The following is a 23,260-nucleotide window of genomic DNA, read 5'->3' as shown; positions in this document are numbered from 1 at the left end:
CTGTGAGGTCATCCCTGTCCCCCAATGGGCTGAGGTCCTGCCACAGGCCTTTGTGATGTCAGTGCTCCACCTACCCCTCCCCTGCAAGGCTGATGACCTGGCCTTGGACGGCCCCTCTGGGTGTTTGAGGGGTTCCCCTGGAGCCCCACTGAATGGCAGCTGGGTCTGGGGCCGAGCCGGCTGGCCACTAATGCCCCAGGGGCTGCTCCCTCGGCCCCACCCAGCTTGTCGGTCCTTAGCAGAGTGTAAGGCCAGACAAGCCCATTCGTGGGTCAATAAAGGTTGCCCCTCCCTCAGAACCTCAGACATTAGGCCACTGTAACTGGGGGAGGGGGGAATTGTTAACAGGACTGGTGTAAGCACTAGCATGGACACTGTAAAGGACCCTTCTCTTCCTAGACTTTAATGTTGGTCCTGAGCTGGAATCAGCTCCTGCTAGAAACTCTTTCACACAGGTGGGACCGACTCCCTGATAGTTTTTTCCTTCCCCCACATTAACGACAGTTGATACATTGGCAAAGCGCCTCTAGCTTGTCTCATCTGCAGCGCTCAACCTACTTTCCAAAGGAAAGAAGGTTCATTATCCCCATTCTGCAGATGGGGAAACTGAGGCACAGAAAGGGACAGTGTCTTGCCCAAAGTCACCCCACTGGAAAGTGGTAGACCCAGGTCTGTTGAATCCCAATCCAGGGCTGGACATGTACCCCTCGATCAGGAAGTACCATATTAGTGTCCCTCTGAGCATGGGTTCTTCAGCATCTAGAGGCTGGTGACTTATAATAAAGGGCCCTGGAGGAACAGGAAAACATTCAGAGCCAGGGACCACGGATGACAAAGCCCAGGCAATGGGTCCATAGGAGGAGCAACTAAGAGCATCAGGCTGCCCAGCTTAGGGACGAGGCAGCTACCAAGGGATCTGAGGGGCATCTAGCAAAGAACGAAAGGTGCAGAAACACGTGGCTAGAGAAGTGGGATTGACCTGTTCCCACAATACAAACCAACAGCACAGAGGGAGCAGGGGTGTCAGCGGATGAAGCTAGTTACGCTTATAAGAAGCACACGGGATCTTTTTCAGGGGAGAAGGCAACACACTGTGTTAATTGAGAATATACTAGAGAAGCAGTGAGCATCCGCTTTATAAAGCCAGACACATACACTGTGGCCATGTCTACACTACGAGTTTTCTCTGCAAAAAATATACTAATAAGGGACTCATTTGCATGAGCCACAATCTCATTTGCATATTTTCCTGCAGATCTTGGTGTTCCTCATAAAAAAAAATGATTGATGTTTCTCGGTCTTAAAAAGTTTCAGAAACACTGATTTAGACCTACGGCGCAAATGTGTTCTTCAAAAGAGCGGGTCCACATGGCCAAAGTGCATCAAAACAACCATCTGATTTTTCAACAGAGAGCATCCACACTGATTGGACACTCTCGCATTTCAGTTGTGATTACTGTGGACGGGGTGGCCACCAGGGCACCTATGCTTTTTCCTGGAGACCTCTTCTTTCAAAAAAACTCCCTCTTCCTTGTCCACACACGTCTTTTTCTGAAAAAGGCGTCTTCCTTCTGGAATGAGGTTTACTACTGTCAGAAAAAACCCTCTGTTCTACCAGTCACAAGAACGCAATTGCAGTGTGGACGTAAGTGTTGTTTTTGCATAAAAACCCTGCCATGTAGATGCACCCTGTGGCTGCTGGAGTGGGGTGGGGGATAGGTTGGGTTGTTACTTTCCCTTCTGGCTCTGAAGTTTCACAAAGTTTAAACCTAAAAATGTTCCCTACAGCTCTGAGCTGGGTGTGTTGAAAGGGTGGGGCTGGGCCCTTGGACTGCAGAGTCCCAAAGCTGGCCTGCCCGTGAAAACACCCTGCCCCTCATGGCTTCTTGCTGACTGAGGGGCTGCTGCAGGAGATCTTGAAATGCTGCAGCCAGGTCAGTTTGATTATCCCCATTTCACAGATGGGGAAATTGAGGCACTAAGAGGGAAAGTGTCTTAGTCACCCAGCAGGTGTTTAGCATCCTATCCAGCAGCCTAGTGACAGGAGTTAACGATCGGTATGGGCAGGATGGGCAGAGGGGTGTCAGGTCACAGGCTTGATGGCAGCAATGGAGGGGCCGGGGAACAGAGCTGAGAGTGGGACCTGACAGAGGTGCCAGGAAATGAAAAGGGGTGAAATAGAGGGGAAAACCCAGATCCCCAGCTGGTGCCAATGGAGCCGAAGCTCCCCTGGAGTCACTGGCCAGATGCCTAGCTGGGACACTCTGGATCTGGGCTGATTTATGTGAGCTGGGGATCTGGGGCAGACTCTTCTCTCCCCAGTACTAGGGGAGAGGACTAGAGATAACCGTCCCCACGGCTCAGCACAGCGTGACACCCCTCAGCCTAGCCCCGTTGGAACAACAAAACCAGAGCCTGGACTCACTTCTACAGGCTGAGGGAGGGCTGGGAGCCAGGACTCCTGGGTTCCATTTTCCATTTTGTCACCAATTCTCGGTGTGATCTTGGGCAGGTGAGTGTCTGTGACTCGGTTTCCCCAGGTGTGACACGGGGATAATGGAGCCGTGCTCTGAGGTCTCCTCCCTACCCTGCTCAGAGGGGGACGGCGTCTCACTGGCAAATCCACTGATGTGCAGAGCTGCAGCCTTGTGAATGAATCTGATTCCCCTTCATCATCCCACAGCTGTTCCCTTCAGCTGGGCCTGACACCGGGAGCCTGCGACACACAGGAAAGGCCCCTGTCGGCACCTGTGGGCCCGTCACACTCACTCGACAGCGGCTCTTCCCTGTACTAACAGGATCCGCAGCTGCCCTGTTCTCCCGTCCAGCTCTGCCCTGGGGCTGCCCCTCCCCACCACTGCCAGGGCCTGGCCTGGGGCTCTAACGGCCTCTCCCTGGCCCAAGCCCAGCTCCAGCTCCCTCCTCCCTGCTGCGCTAGGCCCTGCCCATCTCTCTCCTGCCCCACGGCTCCTCCTTGCCGGGCTGTGCCGACGCTGCCCCTCCTGGTCCCCTCCTGCCTCTGGCTGGTCCATGTCTGCCCCTCTCCCGCCCCCCTCTCTGGGGATCCCCAAGGCTCCGGCCTCACCCCTTTGCTCTGCTCCCTCCACAGACTGTCAATGGACAACCTAAGCGTCACCTCACCCTGAACATCCCTGCTCCTCCTCTGCCCTCCCCGTCCCTGTCCCCTTCTGCCCACACAGGGAAAGTGACTCAAGGAATCTCTCACCGGGTCTGATCCAGCCGGGATCCATCCAGCCAGGTCCAGGCCTTCTCCGGGGAGGCGTGGGACAGTCCCACCCAGAGCTGAGAGGGGCCTTGCGTCAGGTCCTGGAGGGCCTCCTGCAGGGAGTGTGACAGGCACCTGGTGACCAGAATGTTCTCTCATGTCCAAGTCGTCACCAAGTCCAGCACCAGAATTATGGGGCTGTGAGCCTGGCAATCCCCATATAGACCCTCCCTCCATCTGTCCTCCTACATCGGGGCTACTCAACTTTGGAAGCCCTGGGGGCCACAGTGATGCTCCGAGCACATGCTGAGGGCCACTTAAGCGTGGTTGCATAGACATGCAAATCCCTTTTTTCACACCGACAGGCATGAATACAAAGACTACACAACACGCAGGCCCCATTTAAGTCAGTTCTGCTGATATGAACAAAATGCAACAATTACCCGATTTCCACTCCTATGGCAGCACTTTCACTGAGCAATGACAGTCCAGGAATTTAACTCCGAAAATGCGCAGCTACAGAACAGCATTACATCGATTACTTCTTTGTTCTGGCTTCCTCCTGTGGGCCACACGTTGAGCTCTGCGTAAACACAAACTACACTGCGGGCCACAAACAAACAGGCTGCGGGCCACATGTGGCCTACAGGACGTGCAGCCTTGATCTGCATCTCTCTTTCCCCCTCCCTCTCTCCTGGGCCACCCCTACCAATACGCAAGCTACACAGCCATGTGGGGCACCACGAAACCTGTGGCACCAAATTGCCCCTGATTTCATGGTGCTCTAGGCAGCCACATGGCACCTAAATGGTAGCCCCAGCTCCAGCTGACCTCTTACAAGCTGCACCCAGCAGGGCCGTTACTGGGGGATGCTGAGCTCCCCAGCATCTTGGCCCCTTTTCTCCACCCTTCCTGCCCCCATTCCAGGCCACTTTTTGAAATGGCCTGGGGGCTTAGTAGCACCAGAACAGCAGCAGGAGTCAAGCCTGCCCCCTTAGTAACCAGCAGCGAAGCGACCCCTGCCCAGACCACATGGCTCCACCAGTTCCCAACTGCTTCTTGGTACCAGTGACCAGGGGGTGTGTGTGTGAGGGGGTGACTCCGCCCTTTCCCCAAGTCATGCTTCTAGGAGCCTGGCGAGCAGAGCAGACTGGGGCCCCTGCTATCTGCCTCCCCTTCGGCCCTGGGACTGCCCCCCCCCCCACACTCTGGCCCCCACAGCTGTTGAGCACAGCCCCTGCCCCAAATGAGGAGAGGTGCAGGTCGGGAGGCACTGGAAGGGATGGCTTTATCTCTCTCAGGGTGTCTACACTGCAGAGGGTGTTTTTTTTAATGGCCATTTTTCTGAAAAAATCTTCATTTACATCTACATTGCAGCTGTGGTTTTTTTTAAAAAAAAATCATCGAAACAAAGAGGTTTTTCTGACATTGGAAATCCTCTTTCTACGAGGAAGAAGCCCTTTTCCGAAAGAGCTCTGTTACATAAAGGCGTGTGTGGGCGGGGAAGAGGGAGTTCTTTCACAAGAGGAAAGAGGAAGAAGCCCAGGTGTCCTGGTGACCACTCCATCCATAGCAATCCCAGCTTACACGGGAGAGAGCGTCCGTTCAGTGCAGACAGTATCTTTACACTGACCACACAGCTCTCTGTGCTGGGCAGACGCTCTCTTTCGGAAGACGTTATCCGGAGGATCTCTTCCGGAAAAGTTTCTTCTGAAAGAAGCCTGCAGTCTAGACAGAGCCCCACTCGCACTCCCAGCTGAGCTGGGTTCAGCACACGCACACAGGGGAGGCTAACAATGGCTTAGAGCTGCCTCTGTCACCTACCCTGACGCTGAGGCGAGTGATTTCTGCTGGGCCTGTCAAAGCTGCCTCAGGAGTTTGGACCCCTCTTAGTAACCAGTAATGGGAACAGGGACGTCCAAACCAAACCGCTGGGCAGCTGTGAAACTCCCAGTCCTCAAGTGTGTCTAACCAGGCTCTGTACCCAAGCCCAGCCCAGCAGAGGAAGCCCCAGCAGGGGGTTACCAGCCCCTTTACCAGCTCCTCCCGGTCCCGGATCACCAGCAGCTGGGAGCCCCTCGCGGCGCAGTCGCTGCGGCTCTTGTTCCAGGTTTTATTTTCTGTGGAGACCCAGTAGCACTTGTCCCCGCGCAGCCGCCAGTCCGAGGGGCAGAGTTTGCACCCGGCGCCCCCTGCAAAGACACGGGCACCATTAGTGCTCTGAGGCTCATTCCCAGCTACCCCCTTCCTGTGACGGGCAGGGATGGGGATAAATGGGTTTGAATTAGAGATGTTCCATAGTGGTTAACTGAACAGTCGAGTAACTGCAAGAATTCGTATCCCTTACTCGATTATTCTATAGTCAGCCGCCAGTGCGCTCCGGCCCCACTCCCGAGGAGCCCCTTGCCCACCCACCCTGCTGCCTCTGTATCAGAGGCAGCAGCAGAGGTGCCAGGCGGGAGCAGGTCTGCAAGGGGAACCCGTTTAAAAACCAGCTCTCCTCTTGGGACAGCAGCAGACCCTGTCCAGGGGTTGGGGGCATGGCAGGAATCTGAGCTCCTGGACCTGGTGCAAGCTGCCTGCACACCCAGCTCCTAATACTCTTTAAAAGCAGAGCCACAACGGGGGTAGGTCCTGGACTCGGCATGAGCCAGAACTGAGCCGGGCTGCTGGGCATCCTGCTAAACGATGCACTGGCAGAGGGAAGGGGGAAATGCGTGTCGTGTAGAGCATTCACCTATAAGCTTTTGCCTGTCGGTAGATCGACTGCACTCTTCCATCTCCAGTTTGTACTTTCCCCTTGAATCCCCTTTGTGCTCCCTGCAATCGGGGGCTGGGCCCTGCCTGGCTCCAGGGGGATGGTCAAAGGAGCCTTGGGGCTGCTCTGCCTAACCCATTGCTCCCATCTGGGCCCTGGAGAGCAGAGAATTCCCATGGTGCACTGTGCTCGAGCCACACACCCTGCTCTGCCCCTACTTTGGGAGTTGGGAAGAGGCTGTTGCGCAGGGTTCCTGTAAGCTGAGCCTTTGGGTGAGCACCCAGGAGACATTCAAATGCTGCCCAGCCGATTAGCAGAGCGCGCACAGACAGCAGCATGTGTGTCTATTGGTGGTGCACATCCACACATGCCTCAGTGCACAGGTCATTCTGCACACGGCTGGAAAACATTAGAGGGAACATTGGCGAGGGACCCTTCCAGCAGCTCCACGCCAGCAGGACTGGTCTATCTGGGACCAGGTAAGTACCCACATTAAGACCCCTTTTCACAGCCAGAGTGGCCTAGAAGGTCTTGGAGTAACTGTGGGATAAACTCAGACTAGCAGGGAAGGCTGGAACCAAGGGGTGATGTGAAATGGGCGAGGACATGGGCCCAGATGCCAGGGAATGGGGTGTGTGTGTGTGTGTGTGTGTGTGTGTGTGGAACCATGAGACAGTGTCTCTAATAATGAGTTTTGACCCCACCTCCCACCGAAAAAAACCCTGGATCACTTTGTATTACAGCTATTTAAATCTTCCCATGTAATACCAGAAAACGGACACTAGGTGTCGCTGCCCCACAGCCAGGCCCTGCTGAGGCAGGTACATTCCCAGCCTGGCACTGAGTGGGGATGGGGACTAAATTGGTGCAGCCAGCAGGGGGCGGCATGTCCCTGCCCTGCAGGAGCCCCATGGCCTGGCCCAGCAGCTGGGTTCCCACTGGACACACATGAGCTGGAGTTATCTGCTGGGCCGGGCTGGGCTGGGGGGCACATCTGGGATTGGACACAGTCCAGGCGGGCACTGCAGGCTGCTGTGCTGTGGTCCCCGCTCCCAGGATCTGTGGCTGCATCTCTGCTCCCAGCTCCGTCGCTCCCAGGGGCTGCCGGGGTCTGTCCCTTCTCGGACGCCAGGTGGGAAACTGCAAAGCAGCGTGGGGAGAATGGTGACTGGTCGGTGTTACAGGAGGTTGTTAGACAGGGGTTTGTTGCAAGGGAAGGTACCAGGGTTGGTATTAGTGTGGTATGTCCTGTGGTGGTTGGTAAGAATCATCTTGAGGTTAGGTGGTTGTCTATAGGAGACTATGGGTCTGTCTCCCAGAGCCTCTTTGAGTATGGTATCCTGTTCCAAATGGTATCCTGTTCCAAATGGTATCCTGTTCCAATATGGTATCCTGTTCCAAACCCCGTTGCCAGCTTTGTCCACATATTCATTCTGCTGATACCATTATTGGACCTAACCAAGTGAGTTATAAGATCAAGAACACATATTCCTGCGCATCCAGAAATATAATCTATGCTATCATGTGCCGAAAGTGTCCGTCTGCTATGTACATTGGACAAACATCTCAGACACTTCGCCAAAGGATTAATGCCCACAAAACAGATATCAGACAAGATCACAAAGAGAAAACAGTTTCTTGCCACTTTAACCAGAAAGGACACTCTCTAAATGACTTAGCCACCTGCATTCTGCTACAAAGACCTTTTACATCTGCACTTGAAAGGGAATCCTCTGAACTGTCATTCATGTTAAAATTCGACACTTGCCAACAAGGACTTAACAAGACTTTGAACTTTCTCACCCATTACCAAGACAGTTTCCCCAATTATCACCTGTAATACCATTAACTCACAAACATCCCACTCTCCCTACCTTTAATATCAGCAATTCACAGACACTTACCTTCCTTCCTCCCCCTTCCCACCCCCCCGCATCCCCCTTCTGTTCTGCAATGTGATTTGTCCTTTTCATATTTGTTCATTTTTTTTAATTGTATCCTTTGGTATATATGGTTGTGACTACTTTCTTCCACTATTTGATCTGAGGAAGTGGGTCTGGCCCACGAAAGCTCATCATCTAATAAACCATCTTGTTAGTCTTTAAAGTGCTACATTGTCCTGCATTTCGCTGCTGTGTGTCTTTGATAGAAAACAAATGAACTGGTAATTCCAATATTTCAACATTTGGTTTTGCCCCAAATTGGGCAAACTTTGAAATGTTCGTAACTCTGATCAAAACTTTGTCAGCGCCCTGACCCCCTGCCCCGAATCCCCTCTCAGCACCAGCAGTTTTCCCTCCTGTATCCTGAATCCCATCCTGTACCCCAAGCACCTGCCCTAGCCCTGAATTGCCTCCCGGAGCCAGCACCCTGCATCCCAACCCTCTGTGCCAGCCCAGTGAAAGGGAGGGAGGGAGGATGGAATCCCACTTCCTTGTAGCCAGCTCCAGTGTGTGACAGGATCTAATTATCCCTCCATCCCCATGCGCACCATCTACCTGGGTATCTGATTGTCTCTGTGCAACAGTCAAGTGCTTTGCAGTGTGAGGGTCACCAACTAGTGGGAGGGACGGGACAGTCCAGGCCAGTCATTGACGGACTCGCACTGACAAACTCGGTGAGGCAGCTACTCACCCCACATCCCCTCAACAATCACAGCGACCAGCAGCACCATGTTCCCAGCCCATCTGCCCCATAGCGCCGTGTGGTGCCACTGGGGGCTCTGGGCACCTGCAGGAACCAACGTCTAGTGAGAGACCATTGGGATCTAGTGCATGAAATATTGTTTCAGGGTCACACTTTGCCATGGGGAGAGGGCTTCAAACCTGAGAGCATCTGTCCCGCCTCCCACCTGCTGCTCCCCCTTCAGCTGTAAGTACCATGGCCGGTGCTGCCCCTCCTCTGACCTATGTGGGTGGGCTCGAGGCCAGGGGAGGAGCAGCACCGGCCATAGTACTTAGCTGAAGGGGGTTTGAGAATTGCCTCAAACAATGCTCAGTGGTTCGCGCATTGGCTGCTAAAGCAGGGTTGTTAGTTCAATTCTTGAGGAGGCCATTTGAGGTAAAAATCTGTCAGGGCTGGTACTTGGTCCTGCTGTGAAGGCAGAGGACTGGACTTGAGGACTCGTCAAGGTCCCTTCCAGCTCTAGGAGATGGGCATCTCCATTCATATGAACAGGGGGGCAAGGGGGGCAGCACATGCTGGTCCCACTGAATGTTCTGAGCCGCATGCTCAGACCGTTAATGGCTGCTCTGCGCACGTCCCCCAGCGCCTGGTGGGAAAAGGGGCAGGTGCATTGGAGCACAAGCTTTTTTCAGGCACGACCCCCACGGCAGAGCCTGGCCATTGGCAGCCACGCAGCGTGGCGACCACACAGGGAGACAACTGTGACCTCCTTGGGGGTCATGACCCACAGGTTGTGCACCACTGGAGTGGAGGCTGGGGGAGGGGCACTGGGGTGGAGCAGTGGTGTGGGGGGGGGGGTCCCTGGCTCCGGAGGAGGGTTGGGGCATTGGGCTAGAGCAGGGGGGTGGGTGGTGCCTGGCTTTGGGGGCGGAGCGGATACATTGGGTTAGAGCAGGGAAGTGGGTGTAGAACTGCTAGTTTCTCTCCTTTCCCACAGGCGGGCAGTGGCGTCTAGTGGTTAGATCTGGGAATTTCAGCTTGGGGGTTCCAATCTCAGCTCTGTGAGGACTGTGGGAGCTGGTGCTGGGTGGGACGGGTGGGGGAGAGGAAGGGATTCTGGGAAGCAGGATTCCTGGGTTCCTCTCCTAGCCATGCCCCTGCCTTCCCTCTTGTCTGCAGGCCAGTCACTCCCCTGTCTGGGCCTCAGTTTGCCTATTGCCTCCACCTTGGAGATCCTGGGGCACAAAGCTCCCGTTTGCCTTCTCTGTTGTGTGCGTAGATACCGAAGGATCAGACCCCGAATATTTCATTGCTGTACGTCCACATGGCCAATCCAGCCCTTGTCCAACCCAGATCCACCCCCAGCCCCTGCCATGCTATGAGCCCTCCCTGGGGTGGCAGTGCCAGCCCTGACACTGCTGCAGGGACATGGAGCCTGCAGGTGGGGAGCAGGGTTTGCAATCAGCACCTGGGATCCTGCCTTATGTAGCTGCAACAATTCTTAGCAGTTACACAGATGCTAAAATGCCCCCCCTCCCCCCCCCCCCCGGAGTGGAGCCGGCAGCCAGTTGATACAGAGGCAGCAGCATGCAGGGTGTAGCTGGGAGCTGGTTCATCAGTTAAGCAGTTATCTGACCAGCTGCTAACGACCCTCATATAAGGAGTCAGCCCCAGCCAGAACAGGGATAGCCTGTAGGTGCCCTGATACCAGGGTGAGGGGCACAGCCCATTCATGCAGGTGCTTTTGCCAGTCTCAGTCACTGTAGCCTCTGCCTGCCAATGCAGAAGCTGTCAAGTTTTCATAAACAGTTTCCCCACTGGTTTCAAAAGGATTCTGTTTCTCTTTGGGACAGTCACTGAGGGTATGTCTACTGAGGGTATGTCCATGAGGAGTAATGGTAATTCGAACTAGAAAGCCTAGTTCGAACTACCTAGTTCGTGCCGCGTGTAGCCGCGCTGCACGGGGTTCGAACCAGCCGGGATTTAAAAATGGCGGCGCCCGGCTTATGCAAATGAAGCCCAGGAAATTCAAATCCTGGGCTTCATTTGCAATTGCGGTATGCCTACATTACCCTCCTATTTCGAAATAGGAGGGTAGTATAGACATACCCAGAGACAATGAACCTGTCTGGACCCATAGCACTGCACTGTCCAAAATGATCCGTGTTTGGATAGAGAGTCAGCAATTATGTCTTAGCAACTGGCAGCCCAAGCAGTCAGATCAACAGAAGCGTGGAGTCACCAGAGATATTGGCTCCAGGAAATACAAACTGGGCTGCCCAGCAAAGAGAAAGCTGAAGCCCCAGCAGCTTTGAGGCAGGTGATTTTTGCCAGCATGGACACAGAGCTCAGCTCTGCCTTCCCAGACTAACCTAATGGCCCTCAAAGGCTGTGTCCCAGCTGGCTAATCAATGTCAGCTTCATAGGCATGTGCACGGGGTGTGCTGGCCCAGCAGCACAGTGCACCCCTACTGAGCATGGCAGCACTGCACGGCACCCATGAGGCACCCGGGAGCGCCCCCACCCGGCCGGGCAGCACCATACAGCACCCTGAGGGTGCCCCTCCCCAGCTCTGCAGCTTGGGCTGGCTCTGACTCCAGCCCTGCAAGCTGTAAGTCAGAAGCTGAAGGTGTGTGTGTGGGGGGGGGGGGGAGAATAAGAGGAAGGGGTGGGAGAGGAAGGGGCTTTTGTGGTGGGGGAGGGTGGAGGAGGAAGAAAAAGGAAGGGGCTTGCACAGAGTGGGAGGGGAGAGGGGGAAGAAAGGGGAAGGCACCAAAGGGACAAGGTAGAGGAGACACAAATGCCAGGGGGCCAAGTGCAGACAATGAGAGAAAGGGCAGGAGGGGAGGTGTCAGTGGAAGGGGGGACAGGGTGAAGCTGGAAGAGGAGAGGGGAAGGGCATTGGGGATTGGAGGGGGAGGTGCTGGGAGAAGGCTTGACAGAAGGGGTAGGCATGAGGAAGGTGGGGTTGCAGCAAGTCATGTGTAAGGGCACAGGGGCATGAGGGGAATGGGGGCAGAGGGTGGTGAGGGTGTGGGCATCAGGGAAAAAAGGGCAAAGGGGGCAGGGGCAGTGAGGGAAGGGGGAGGCACCAGGAGGGTGCAGGGGTAAGGGAAGGTGCAGGTGCTCGGGGATTCTGGGGGTGAAGCAGAAGGGCAGACACCTGCAGGGGAGAGACCAGCACCAGAGGAGAGAGGCGAGGCGAGGGAGGTGTTATGAAGGGATGAGGAGGGGTAGCTCACCTGATCAGAGTGGGGCTACTGAAGGAGTGGGCACGGGGAAGAGAAGGGCTGGTGGAGGGGGGCAGGTCTCAGGGAGGCTGAGGGCAGTGAGAAGGGCAGGAGTCAGGACAGCAGAGGAGGGTGCAGAGCTGGGGGGCAGCAGGCACCAGGGGAGTTGATAGAGCAAGGGGAGGAGACATGGCAGCAGAGGGGAAAGGTAGAGGTTTATAAGATATTTATTAATAACTTGGGTGCCACAATGGCACCTCCAAACAAGCCACATGACTTCGGTACTGGTACACAACACAAAATTCATTCTGCTCATGGGAGGAAACTCTTAGAGGGAACACTTCTCCCTTCCCCCCCAGCCTCTCCACCCCTGCATTAATGTCACACACATTGGATTAATGCAATTGCAGGATAGTTGCATGGGACGGGGAGATTGGTTGGGGCCAAACTAATCCCTATTGGTAGGAGAATGGTGGGAAAAGTCCTTGGGTCGGGGGTCACATAACAATTTTTACTTTTGGTTATGTGCCCATCTTGACCGGAGAGGGTTACCTCCAGGGGCGTGACTAATGGGGGTCAGGAGTGTGGCTAATGGGGGGGGGGGTCAAAGTGCATTAAAAAAATTCTTTGGGTGCACACCTGTCAGCCGATGGTCAGGGCAGTGCGTGTGTGTGTGTTATACACCCGAGTCTTCAACTGCTGGGACACAAGGTCCTGTCGCAGCAGGTGGCCTAGGAGAGGCCGACAGGTACCCCGAGAAGTTTTACGTTCGTGTCTTTGACCACTAGGACCGGGGTCCCTTCACGGCGAGCAGCCAACAGGCTGATAGATGCCCCAGAGTTTACAGGGAGCGCTTATTACACCTGAGACTTTAACTGCTAGGGCACACAGTCCCTTTTGCAGTGGGCAGCCTGGGGAAGGCTGACAGGCGCCCCACGAATCTGTCCCCTGGAAGTGACACGATCCAAATGCCCAGCTCTGCCTGTATCTGTCCCTTATGACTGGCGGGAGTTCTTTTAAATTGTGCTTGGTTCTGTTACAGCAACTGAAGGAGTCAGGTTAAAACTTAAACAGTTAGGGTATGTCTACACTACCCTCCTAGTTCGAACTAGGAGGGTAATGTATGCATACCGCACTTGCTAATGAAGCCCGGGATTTGAATTTCCCGGGCTTCATTAGCATAAGCGGGGAGCCGCCATTTTTAAATCCCCGCTGCTTCGAACCCCGTGTAGCGCGGCTACACGGGGCTCGAACTAGGTAGTTCGGACTAGGGTGCCTATTCCGAACTACCGGTACTCCTCGTTTCACGAGGAGTAACGGTAGTTCGGAATAGGACCCTAGTCCGAACTACCTAGTTCGAGCCCCGTGTAGCCGCGCTACACGGGGTTCGAAGCAGCGGGGATTTAAAAATGGCGGCTCCCCGCTTATGCTAATGAAGCCCGGGAAATTCAAATCCCGGGCTTCATTAGCAAGTGCGGTATGCATACATTACCCCGCTAGTTCGAACTAGCGGGGTAGTGTAGACATACCCATACAGGTTTATTAAAGAAGCTTATAAATCATATGGTTACAATGGCTATTGCTCTCTTTCTTAACTGCTAGCAAATACAGATCTTAAAAATGGTTACAAAGAAAATAAAGATAGAAAATAGAAATAATGGTACCAAGTGACAGCTTAATCTTTAAAGAGGCTAAGTCTATGTGTACACTTAAGACAAAGGACACATCCAGGTATAATTTTTGCCCCCTTCTGTGCCTCTTGACTCCAGCGTATCAAGCCACGGCTGCTCCCTCAATTCCTAGGAAAGGCGAATACGAGGTGGGCGTCCCCATGGAACCTCGGGAGGCCAATCACCTAACCCAACCAGCAGGTAGAGGGTAGATTGACACTCAGAGTAAGTGTGCTGCTGGACCCATCTTTATACCCATAGGGGCCCATATCCTCTTTCTTATCTAAGATGCCAAATTGTGTTGGTCCGTCTTTATGACGCCAGTTCTTACAAGGGGGTTTCAACTTAATTTACACTTGCAAGAGAGATAACTAAATTGTGAATACTGGACATTCTTTACTGGGTGGAAGATTCCTTCCCCCAGACAGTGTGTGTGATCGTATCAATATGGGTTTTAGTCAAGAACACTCCTCTGCAGCCTCTAGGTCAGCAATTAGCTCGATCACCCTCATATCTCTGCTTACAGTTGTCCAGGGTCACTGTGAGCTAGCATATCCAGGCCTCCTGTCAAGGTTTCAAAGACTATGCTGATTTTACTGCTCTGTGTGCCCTGTGTACTCCAGGCATCTCAGAGAGGCAAGCAAGATGGATGTCGGGGGGGGGGGGTCCTGTCTGGCTACAACACCCTAATGAAATGTGCTGCGCACGCCTACGGTCAGCTTGGTTTGGAAAGGTGGCTGCATCATGCCCTACAGGAGTGAAGTGTTTACCAGGCATCTGAACTCATTAGACCTACTGGGAAGCCAGGGTGTGAACAAGGGGATTTCTAGATCCCAAAAGCCCAGTGTTGGAGTCCCAGGGCTGTGGGGCTCACCTATGGGAAAGTGAAGTTCCATAAAGGGGGCACTCCCAGAGACTGTGGGAAAACTTGCAGGCAGAGCACAACCTGGAAATCCCTGACTACCTCCCAGATGGTAACAATGAAGGATGGACCTGCAGCCCAACGTGGTGAAACTGAGGCATAGACTGAAGAAGAGACTCACCCAAGGCCATGTCAGAAGTCAGCAGCAGAGACAGGTCTCAAGGACCAGTCCACAAGGCCGGACTCTTTTTCCCAGGATCACCTTGGATCTCCTGCAGTAATTCTCCCAGAAGATCAACGCCCTGTTGCACAGGAAGCCTACAGCTACGACAGTCACTGCTCTGGGATGTTTTATTGGCACCACACGGTAGAATTCCCCTTCCTCTTGGATCTCTCCCTTTGTGCAAAAGCCAGGCACTAGATGGAGTTTTCACTTCCTTTTATTTATCTGCACTCTACTGCATGGATGGGCAAGAGGCAGCTAGCGGGCCACATCCGGCCCATGGCTGCCTTCCTGACAACCTCAGTACGCAGCAAATGCAGCTTTAAACAGCAGGCTATTAATTGCTCTGCAAGCTGGGCACGGAGGAGAAAGCTTTGTCCACTGTTCCTGTCCCGTAGCAAAATCTCCCAACTCCCATTGGCCAGTTTCCAGCCAATAGGAGCTGAGAAATTTTGCTGAAGGCAGGGACAGTGAATGAAGCCTCCTCATTCCCTCCCTCCCTGTGCGGGAGCAGAGCCAGGTGGAGCAGCCTGCCCAGCACACAGGCATGGAGCCTATTTCAGGCTCTTGCATGGCTGCTGGCTGGGAGCTGTGTATTAAGCACCTCCTAGCCAGAGCCTGCCTCTGGCATCCCACCCCCTCTCCCTGCAACCACCTGCCCCAGGACACCACCCAACCCCTCTGTGCCCCTTTCTCCCTTCTCTCGTCACAACTCCCTCCCAGATCCAGCACCCCCTTACTCTCCTCCCCCACCTCACCACCCAAACCCTCTGCACCCTCTTTCCCCCCTTCTCCCAGGACACTACTCCCTACCAGATCCTGTACCCCTTTTATACCCTCTTCCAGACCACAATCCTTTCCTGCACCCATAAGCCCTCTTGGACCCAAACTCCCTCTCAGACCCCACACTCCCTTCTAAACCCCACCCACTGCCCCAGACCCTGCACCTCTCCACAGAAGTGCGGCCTTTGACCACCAACCAAAATCTTGGAGTGCCTCCCCATTAAAAATTATTGCCCACCCCTGATGTAGACTCTTTGACCGGACCACATCTCCCAGGCTACCCTGCAGATGTGGGATTCCCAAGATGCTCTGCAGCAACAGCCAGGGGGGAAGATTTTTGTCCAGCAGAACCTCAGCGTTACAAATACTTTCATCACAATTGGCAGGTACCCTACATGCCCTAGCCCCACACCACCGGCCACCCCAGGGAGCTGACAGCAGGGCCCCCTGGTCCAATGTGTGTGTGGAGGGGAAGCTGAAGGGGGGCAGGTGTCTTGGTGCATTGCTCCAGCTGCAAGCACCGCCCCCTCAGTTCCCATTGGCTGGGAATGGGGAACTGCGGCCAATGAGAACTAAGGGGACAGTGCTGGCAGAGAGGAGCAGCACACAGGGGCACATACCAACCGATCCATGAAGCCACAGGAGCAGACTGGCCCCTTGTGAGGGCAGCATGGGGCCAGAGCAGGGAGGAACCCTGCCTTAGTGTTGCTGTGCCACCTACCTAGAGCTGCCCGTGGTAAGTGCTGCCGGGCAGGAGGCCACACGCTAACTCCCAGCACCGTCTGGTAGCCAACACCCCATGTCCCCTCCTGCACCCCAGCCCTCTGCAGAGCCAGCACCCTGCACCCCTCCTGCACCTCTGCCCCAGCTCTGCCCCTCCTCCCAGAGCCAGCACCGCATTCCCCTTCCTCCCTGCCCCAGACCAGTAAAAGTTTGTGAGGGAGACAAGGGGATGGAGTTGGTTTTGGGGAAGAGGCAGGGTAGATTTTGAGTTGCCCTTAAATACAAATAGTTATCTTGGCTATAAAAAGGTTGGAGAACACTGCCAGACTTTGTCAAAAAAAACAAACAAACCCTTCCCTTCTTTGTTACTAGTTTATATTTGTATGTGTTTGCTTTTTTAATCTGTGCTGCTGCCCAATTGTCTACTTCCAGTTCCAAATGTAATGTGCGGCTGGCCATTCAGTTTTGTGAGAGTGAGAAAAAGTGTAAATATTTGGGTGAAATTTTCTGATTTGAAAATGTTAATATAACTTTCAAGTTTGAAACAAATACAAAAAAGTTGAAACGTTCACTTAATTCTCCCTACATCCTTCCATTTTTTGGCCAGCAGCAGAGCTTTTCACATTCTGAACTTCATAATTTAGGGAATATTTACACATTTGAAAATAAGGCAACATGGTTTTTTTTTCTATAGCCATAAATGTCCCCTTTATTTATAACCTGTTCCTGTTTGTGCCTTGTTATCCCTCTATCCCCATGTGTGCACACCCATCCCTCTGCCCATCTAATTGTCTCTCTCTTATGGACAAGCGCTTTGCAGTAACATGATGTTCACCAGCTAGTAGAAGAGGCTCCACAATGGAATTCCAGAGGGATGGGACAGTCCAGCCTATTCGCTGATGGAGCTGCACAAATAAACAAGGGCCAGTGGCTACTCACCCCACATCCCCAGCGCTATCACAGCGATCACTAGGACAATGTTTCCAATCCATCCGACCCACAGCGCTGTGCGGTGCCACCGGGGACTCTGGGCACCTGTAAGAACCAACTTCAGGTGAGAGACAATCATGATCTGGTGTATGAAATATTGATTCAAAGAAAAATACAGCCCTGAACTCACAGTGTGGATAGAATCTTATGTCCGTATGGAGTTTGTTAAATGACTGGGGCCTATCTGTTCACCTGCTCATCTTGTTTTCCTCCATAGACCAATCTGGTATGGCTGGAGAGCTGCCCGTTTTTTATAAAGGCAACAGGGATGAATTTTTGGCCACTTTCTTCAATATTGGCACTTTCTCCAATCTTTTTACATTTCCCACATTTTAAAATGAAACCTTCCCCCTCTTTTTTTAATCCCTCACCACATTTAGGCATGTAGGACAAGATCTGTCAGGGATAGTCCTGCTGTGAAGGTAGGAGACAGGACTCAAATGACCTTCAAGGTCCCTTCTAGCTCTAGGAGATAGGCATCTTCATTTCATTTCAAGTTGAATTGGGATGTTGCACAGCTGAATTTGAGCAGTTAGCTTACTCACATGGGATTCTATTATTTCTAACTTATTTCAGTCTTGAAGTCACAAACTCACAGAAGCGTGGGGCTAGAAGGGACTTTGAGAACTCAGCTTGTTCATCTTCCCCTCCCTCATCCCGCACGGAGCCAGGAACAAGTTTGCCTCAGCCTTTTTTGAACTGGTCTTTATTTAACCTAGTCTTGAAATCTTACAAAAGTGGTGAGGAGTCCTGTGGCACCTTATAGACTAACTGAAGTGTAGGAGCATAAGCTTTCATGGGCAAAGACCCACTTCGTCGGACACATGCATCTGACGAAGTGGGTCTTTGCCCACTTTGCCCACGAAAGCTTATGCTCCAACACTTCAGTTAGTCTATAAGGTGCCACAGGACTCCTCGCCGCTTTTGCAGATTCAGACTAACACGGCTACCCCTCTGATACTTGAAATCTTACAGTGACTGGGTGTCTACAACCTCTCTAGCTGACCTGTTTCAATGTGTAACTCTCTTTACAGTAAGAAAGTTTCCCCTAAAATCTCACCTAAAGCTCCCCTGCTGCAATTTAAGTAGGTTCAGGTACTGTTCATCCCTCCTCCAGGGCCACAGAGAGCATCTGTTCAACACTTCTTTAGTAACAACCTTTCCCATATTGGAAAGCTGGTATCATGCCCCCTGCCCCGGCCATCTCTTCTCTAGCCGGAACACATGTGGTTCTTTCCACCTGTCCTCAGACGCCATGTTTTCAAAGCCTCTTCTAGACTTTTTTCTATCTTCCAAAAAACTCTCACTAACTCTAAGTTCATACAGTGCCTCCATGGAAATGTCTGGGGAGGCTTTTACTCTTGTCAGGGCCCCAGGAGTCTGAATCCATCCTGTGACCGTCTACGACTCCACAAGCCACCAGCCAGAACTTGGGGGGATTTTGTTGGAGAAGGACCTGTCTGATGCACCCTCCCGATGGTGAATGGTGCCTGGACTTCCCTCTCCCCAGCCTCCTGCACCAACAGCCCGCACACAGCAGTGAGTGATCCAAAAGTATCCCAGCTGATCCAAAGTATCCCAGCTACTCCCCGAAGGCCAGAGGGTCTCCCCGGCACAGTCCCCTTCTGGGTCAGGCATTGAGAGCAACAGGCTGCCAAGCAAAATACACCCTGGGGTTTAACATGAATCCCCCAGGAAATAAAAGCCACTTACCGAGGGGCTGAGCTGAAAAGGGTGCCCTGGAGTCAGGAAAGCCAGAGGGGAGGCTCAGATCCGCATAGATGATCTGCCCTGCCATGGTGCAAACAGCTGAGACTTGCTCACACACCTGGTTCTGTTTGTAGGACAGACCGCAGTGTCTACGTGCATGAGATTGACCTCAGTCCCACACCAGGAAATGTCGCCTCTCAGAGAGCGGAATTCCACACCTCACATGTGACTGCAAAGGGTCCTTCAGAGTGACAGCAGATTAAATCATGCAGCCCTAAACCCATCTTACCACCCTTAAAATGCTAAGACTGGTGCAGTCTTGGGCCGGGGCTTTCAGATGCTCTGTAGCTATTTTAAAGTTTAGTCACAGGGGCTAAACTGCTCTGGGAATGAAAAAACCCGGTTTTTAATCTCTGTTGTGACCAGCTGTGTGATTTGTGCAGGTTTTTTCCTTTCTCCGCATGTTTCTCCTCCTGCTACATTTCTATTTAGATTGTGAACTATTTGTGATACAGACTCCTTGTGTGTCTGTGCCGTATCCAGTACAATGGGGCCTTATCTCACCTGGGATAGGGCACAATGGGGCCCTGATCCCAGCTGTGAATCATCTCCATTTCGTAGAATCCTAGAATCCTAAGGCTGGAAGATACCTCAGGAGGGACTGAGTTCAGTCTCCTGCCCAAACCAGGACCAATCCCAACTCAACCCAAGACTTAAACATCTCTAAGGCTGGAGATTCCACCTCCTCCCTAAGAAACCCATCCCAGTGCTTCCCCACCCTCCTAGGGAAAATAGTTTTTCCTGATGTCCAACCTAAACCTCCCACACTATAACTTGAGACTGTTGCTCCTTGTTCTGCCATCCGCCACCACTGTGAACAGCCTCTCTCCGTCCTCTTTGGAACCTCCCTTCAGGAAGTTGAAGGCTGCTATCAAATCCCCCCTCACTCTTCTCTTCTGCAGACAAAATATGTCCAATTCCCTCAGCCTCTCCTCATAGGTCAAGAGCTCCAGCCCCCTAATCATTTTGGTTGCCCTCGGCTGGACCCTTTCCAATGTGTCCACATCCTTTCTGTAGTGATGGCCCCAGAGCTACACACAATACTCCAGATGTGGATTCACTAATGGTGAATAAAGGGAAAATCACTTCTCTAAGGTATGTCTCCCTGATCCCAGTCTACACTACAGCACTAATTCGAACTAACTTAATTCAAATTAGTTAATTCGAACTAAGCTAATTCGAATTAGCGCATCTAGACCTAAAAACTAGTTCGAACCAGCATTTTGCTAATTCGAACTAGCGTATCCACATTGAGTGGACTCTGAACAGGGCTTAAGGATGGCCAGAAGCAGTGCCGGCAGGGCATCAGATGAGGACGTAGAGCGTGGTGCTGCTGTCTCAGGCTAGCCGAGGGCTGTGCTTAAAGGGACCCGACCCCCACCCCAGACAGACATTTCTCAGGGGTTCCCCGCTTGCTTGTCTACCTTGATGAGGGACAGCAAAGCAGTCCTGGCTTGGAGTGCCCTGAATGCCCACACTCGGCACATCACAGCACTCAGCCATCAGCCCAGCTGCACTTGCCGCAGGCTGCCATCCAGGAAGGGGGGGGTCAATCGGGGGGCTGCAGGAGAGCTTCCACCCTGAGGAGCCCACAGAGCCAGCCCAGTCCTCCCCATCAGGGGCTCGTGCCCCATTCCTCCCTCACCTCCTTCCACTTACCCATCCCTGGCCCCCCTTCCTGATGTACAAAAAAAAGGACACGTGTGTTCAAAAATAGAAACTCTCTTTATTGAACAAAACTGGGGAAGACTGGGAAAAGGAGGTGGGAGAGGGGAAGAGAGAGGGTGGGAGAGGGGAGGGCAACTACAATGATCAGGGGTTTGGAACAGGTCCCATATGAAGAGAGGCTAAAGAGACTGGGATTTCTCAGCTTAGAAAAGAGGAGACTGAGGGGGGGATATGATAGAGGTCTATAAAAGCATGAGTGGTGTGGAGAGGGTGCATAAAGAAAAGTTCTTCATTAGTTCCCATAATAGAAGGACTAGAGGACACCAAATGAAATGAATGGGTAGCAGGCTTCAAACTAATAACAGAAAGTTCTTCTTCACAAAGCAAATAGTCAACCTGTGGAACTCCTTGCTGCAGGAGGCTGTGAAGGCTAGAACAGAGTTTAAAGAGAAGTTAGATCAATTCATGGAGGTTGGGTCCATGGAGTGCTATTAGCCAGGGGGTAGAAATGGTGTCCCTGCCCTCTGTTTGTGGAAGGCTGGAGATGGATGGCACAAGACAAATGGCTTGGTCATTGTCTTCGGTCCATCCCCTCCAGGGTACCTACTGTTGGCCGCTGTCGGCAGACAGGCTACTGGGCCAGATGGACCTTTGGTCTGACCCAGTACGGCCATTCTAAGCTCAGGGCTCAGGGTCGGGGGTCTCACTGGACCACCTTGATTTTCATGCAAACCTGCTCCTGGGTGGCCAGGCTGGCAGCTATTCTGCCCTAGATGGCCACCTTCCTGTGCCTAGTGCGGAGGTCGTGGATGAGGTCCACGATGTCTGCACTAGACCAGGCAGGTGCCCACCTCTTGTGGACCTGGGCAGGCTCCCGGGAGCCGCCAGCCTGGTCCCGGGAAGAGGCGGAGGGCTGGGTGGCAGTGGGTGGCTGGCTCGAGCCGTGCCAGGTGCAGGGTCTGCTGGCTGGGTGCTGGCAGGCTTGCACCTGGCACGGGCACCGAAGCCAGCCCGTGCCACTTTAAGGGCTCCGGGGCCGGGAGGGGGGCAGAAGAGTTTCCCTGGTGGTGCCCAGAGTGGCCACCAGGGCAAGCTGGGGAGGGCTAGCCTCCCACTAGTTCAAATTAAGTGGCTACACAGCCCTTAATTCGAACTAGTTAGTTCGAACTAGGCGTTAGTCCTCGTGGAATGAGGTTTATCTGGTGCAAACTAAGCGCTCCGCTAGTTCGAATTAAGTTCGAACTAGCGGTTTGCTAGTGTAGCGCCTATCAAAGTTATTCGAACTAACGTCTGTTAGTTCGAATTAACTTTGTAGTGTAGACATACCCTAACAGTTTGTAATTGGGTTTCTAAATACCTCCTAAGGTCTTGCCCTAAGTGACTTGCCGAGGTCACACACTAAGTTAGAGGCAGAACTTTGTAACCCAGATCTCCCAGGTCCCAGTCCAGAGTGTTAACCAGAAACCATCTTTAGTCTCGTTATCACACCATGTGAGGACATTCGTTCCACCTGGGAATTATTTTCCCAGAGCCACTGTTGTACCTGGCGTGTTGCGGAGGAAAGGGTTACTGAGATGTAGGATTAGAACGGATCCACAGCACGGCCCTGGTTCCAAGAGTTCAGCAGGGGAGCCGATGGACGAACCAACTAGCCAGACTAGTTACTGGCTAACGTCTTGGATGTTCTGTTTTGCAACCATGGCCTGAGCTCACATCAGAAAATGTCACTGTCAGACTACAAAGAACAGGTGAGAAGGCCGCCCTGTGACAGTGGTTAACAAGCATTCAGAAGGTGCTAGGGCTGATCCCCAGCTGCTGTGAATTGGCCCTGTTTCCGGTTGCATCAATCAGGCTGCGGCCCCAGCCTGTGCACAGTAGTTTGTCTTGCAATGTGCAAAGTGATGCACGCTGGAAAAAGCAATCCCAGCTACATAGATGCAACGATGGGGTTAGCACTGGCTTCTGCCACCCAGAGTGAGATTTTGGCATCTCCAGGGATTGTTCTCTGAAAATGTCCACTCAATGCCCAGCAGCCGTCCCAGAGGTTAACAGAGGGTGAGGAGCTGAGGGAGTTTCCTGGGATCCGGTTCCTTACCAGGCCTCGTACTTAACAGGGAACTTGGCTGTAGGCAGGACAAAAGAGTCTCCCTTGAAAGGCTGAATGGTTCCTTGGGCCACTCGGTTGATGAGTTTGGGATCCATTATTCCATATTGGATCACTGACTCCTGTGCTCCAGTGTCTCTGCCCGCAATAACCTCCTTCCTGCCCACACTCACAGTCTCTCTTTGCTCTGGAGGTATCTAGTGAGGGGTATCTCTCTACTGCCTCTCACGCTCACTCATACTAGGCCCAGCTGAGCTGTCTTTGGCACACACAAATGGGGAAGGCTACCAGTGTCTTAAAGCACCTTTGTCATGGGTGGTTGGTGCAGCTAGGGCTGGGAGAGACAGGCCCCCAATCCCACCTACAGCCCCATCTCCTCTGCTGCTGCGCCACCCCTCACCATGGGGAGGGGAAGAGACGGGAGGGGGCCAGCACAAGTGACTCTAGTCTCTCTGACCCCGGAGTACTAATTAGTCAGTAAGAAGAGGTTTTGTAGAGCTGCAGCGGGAGTAGCTCCCAGAGGACAGAGCGGTACTTTAATGTATCAGAAGGTCCTGAGGGAGTTGGAAGTGTCATTAGAGCCTTTGGCCATTATCTTTGAAAACCTATGGAGATCAGGAGAGGTCTC

The 23,260-nt window shown here is 53.0% G+C and overlaps 1 protein-coding gene across 1 annotated transcript; it reads right to left on the bottom strand.

Moving 5' to 3' along the window:
- Positions 1–1,783: 1,783 nt before the first annotated feature.
- On the bottom strand, positions 1,784–18,931 carry LOC142823174 (killer cell lectin-like receptor subfamily B member 1B allele B). The gene is made up of 6 exons (XM_075913766.1): positions 18,804–18,931; positions 17,040–17,135; positions 6,933–7,124; positions 5,264–5,418; positions 3,227–3,339; positions 1,784–2,716 (listed from the first exon to the last, which is right to left on the bottom strand). The coding sequence occupies exons 1-6, from the start codon at positions 18,886–18,888 to the stop codon at positions 2,611–2,613; spliced, it is 747 nt and encodes a 248-aa protein (XP_075769881.1). The 5' UTR covers positions 18,889–18,931; the 3' UTR covers positions 1,784–2,610.
- Between the last annotated feature and the right edge of the window lie 4,329 nt (positions 18,932–23,260).

This window comes from Pelodiscus sinensis, chromosome 32, assembly GCF_049634645.1.
Source record: "Pelodiscus sinensis isolate JC-2024 chromosome 32, ASM4963464v1, whole genome shotgun sequence".
Classification (NCBI taxonomy): Eukaryota; Metazoa; Chordata; order Testudines; family Trionychidae; genus Pelodiscus; species Pelodiscus sinensis.
Note: the sequence above shows the minus strand (reverse complement) of the source record. Positions and strands in the feature narration are given on the sequence as shown.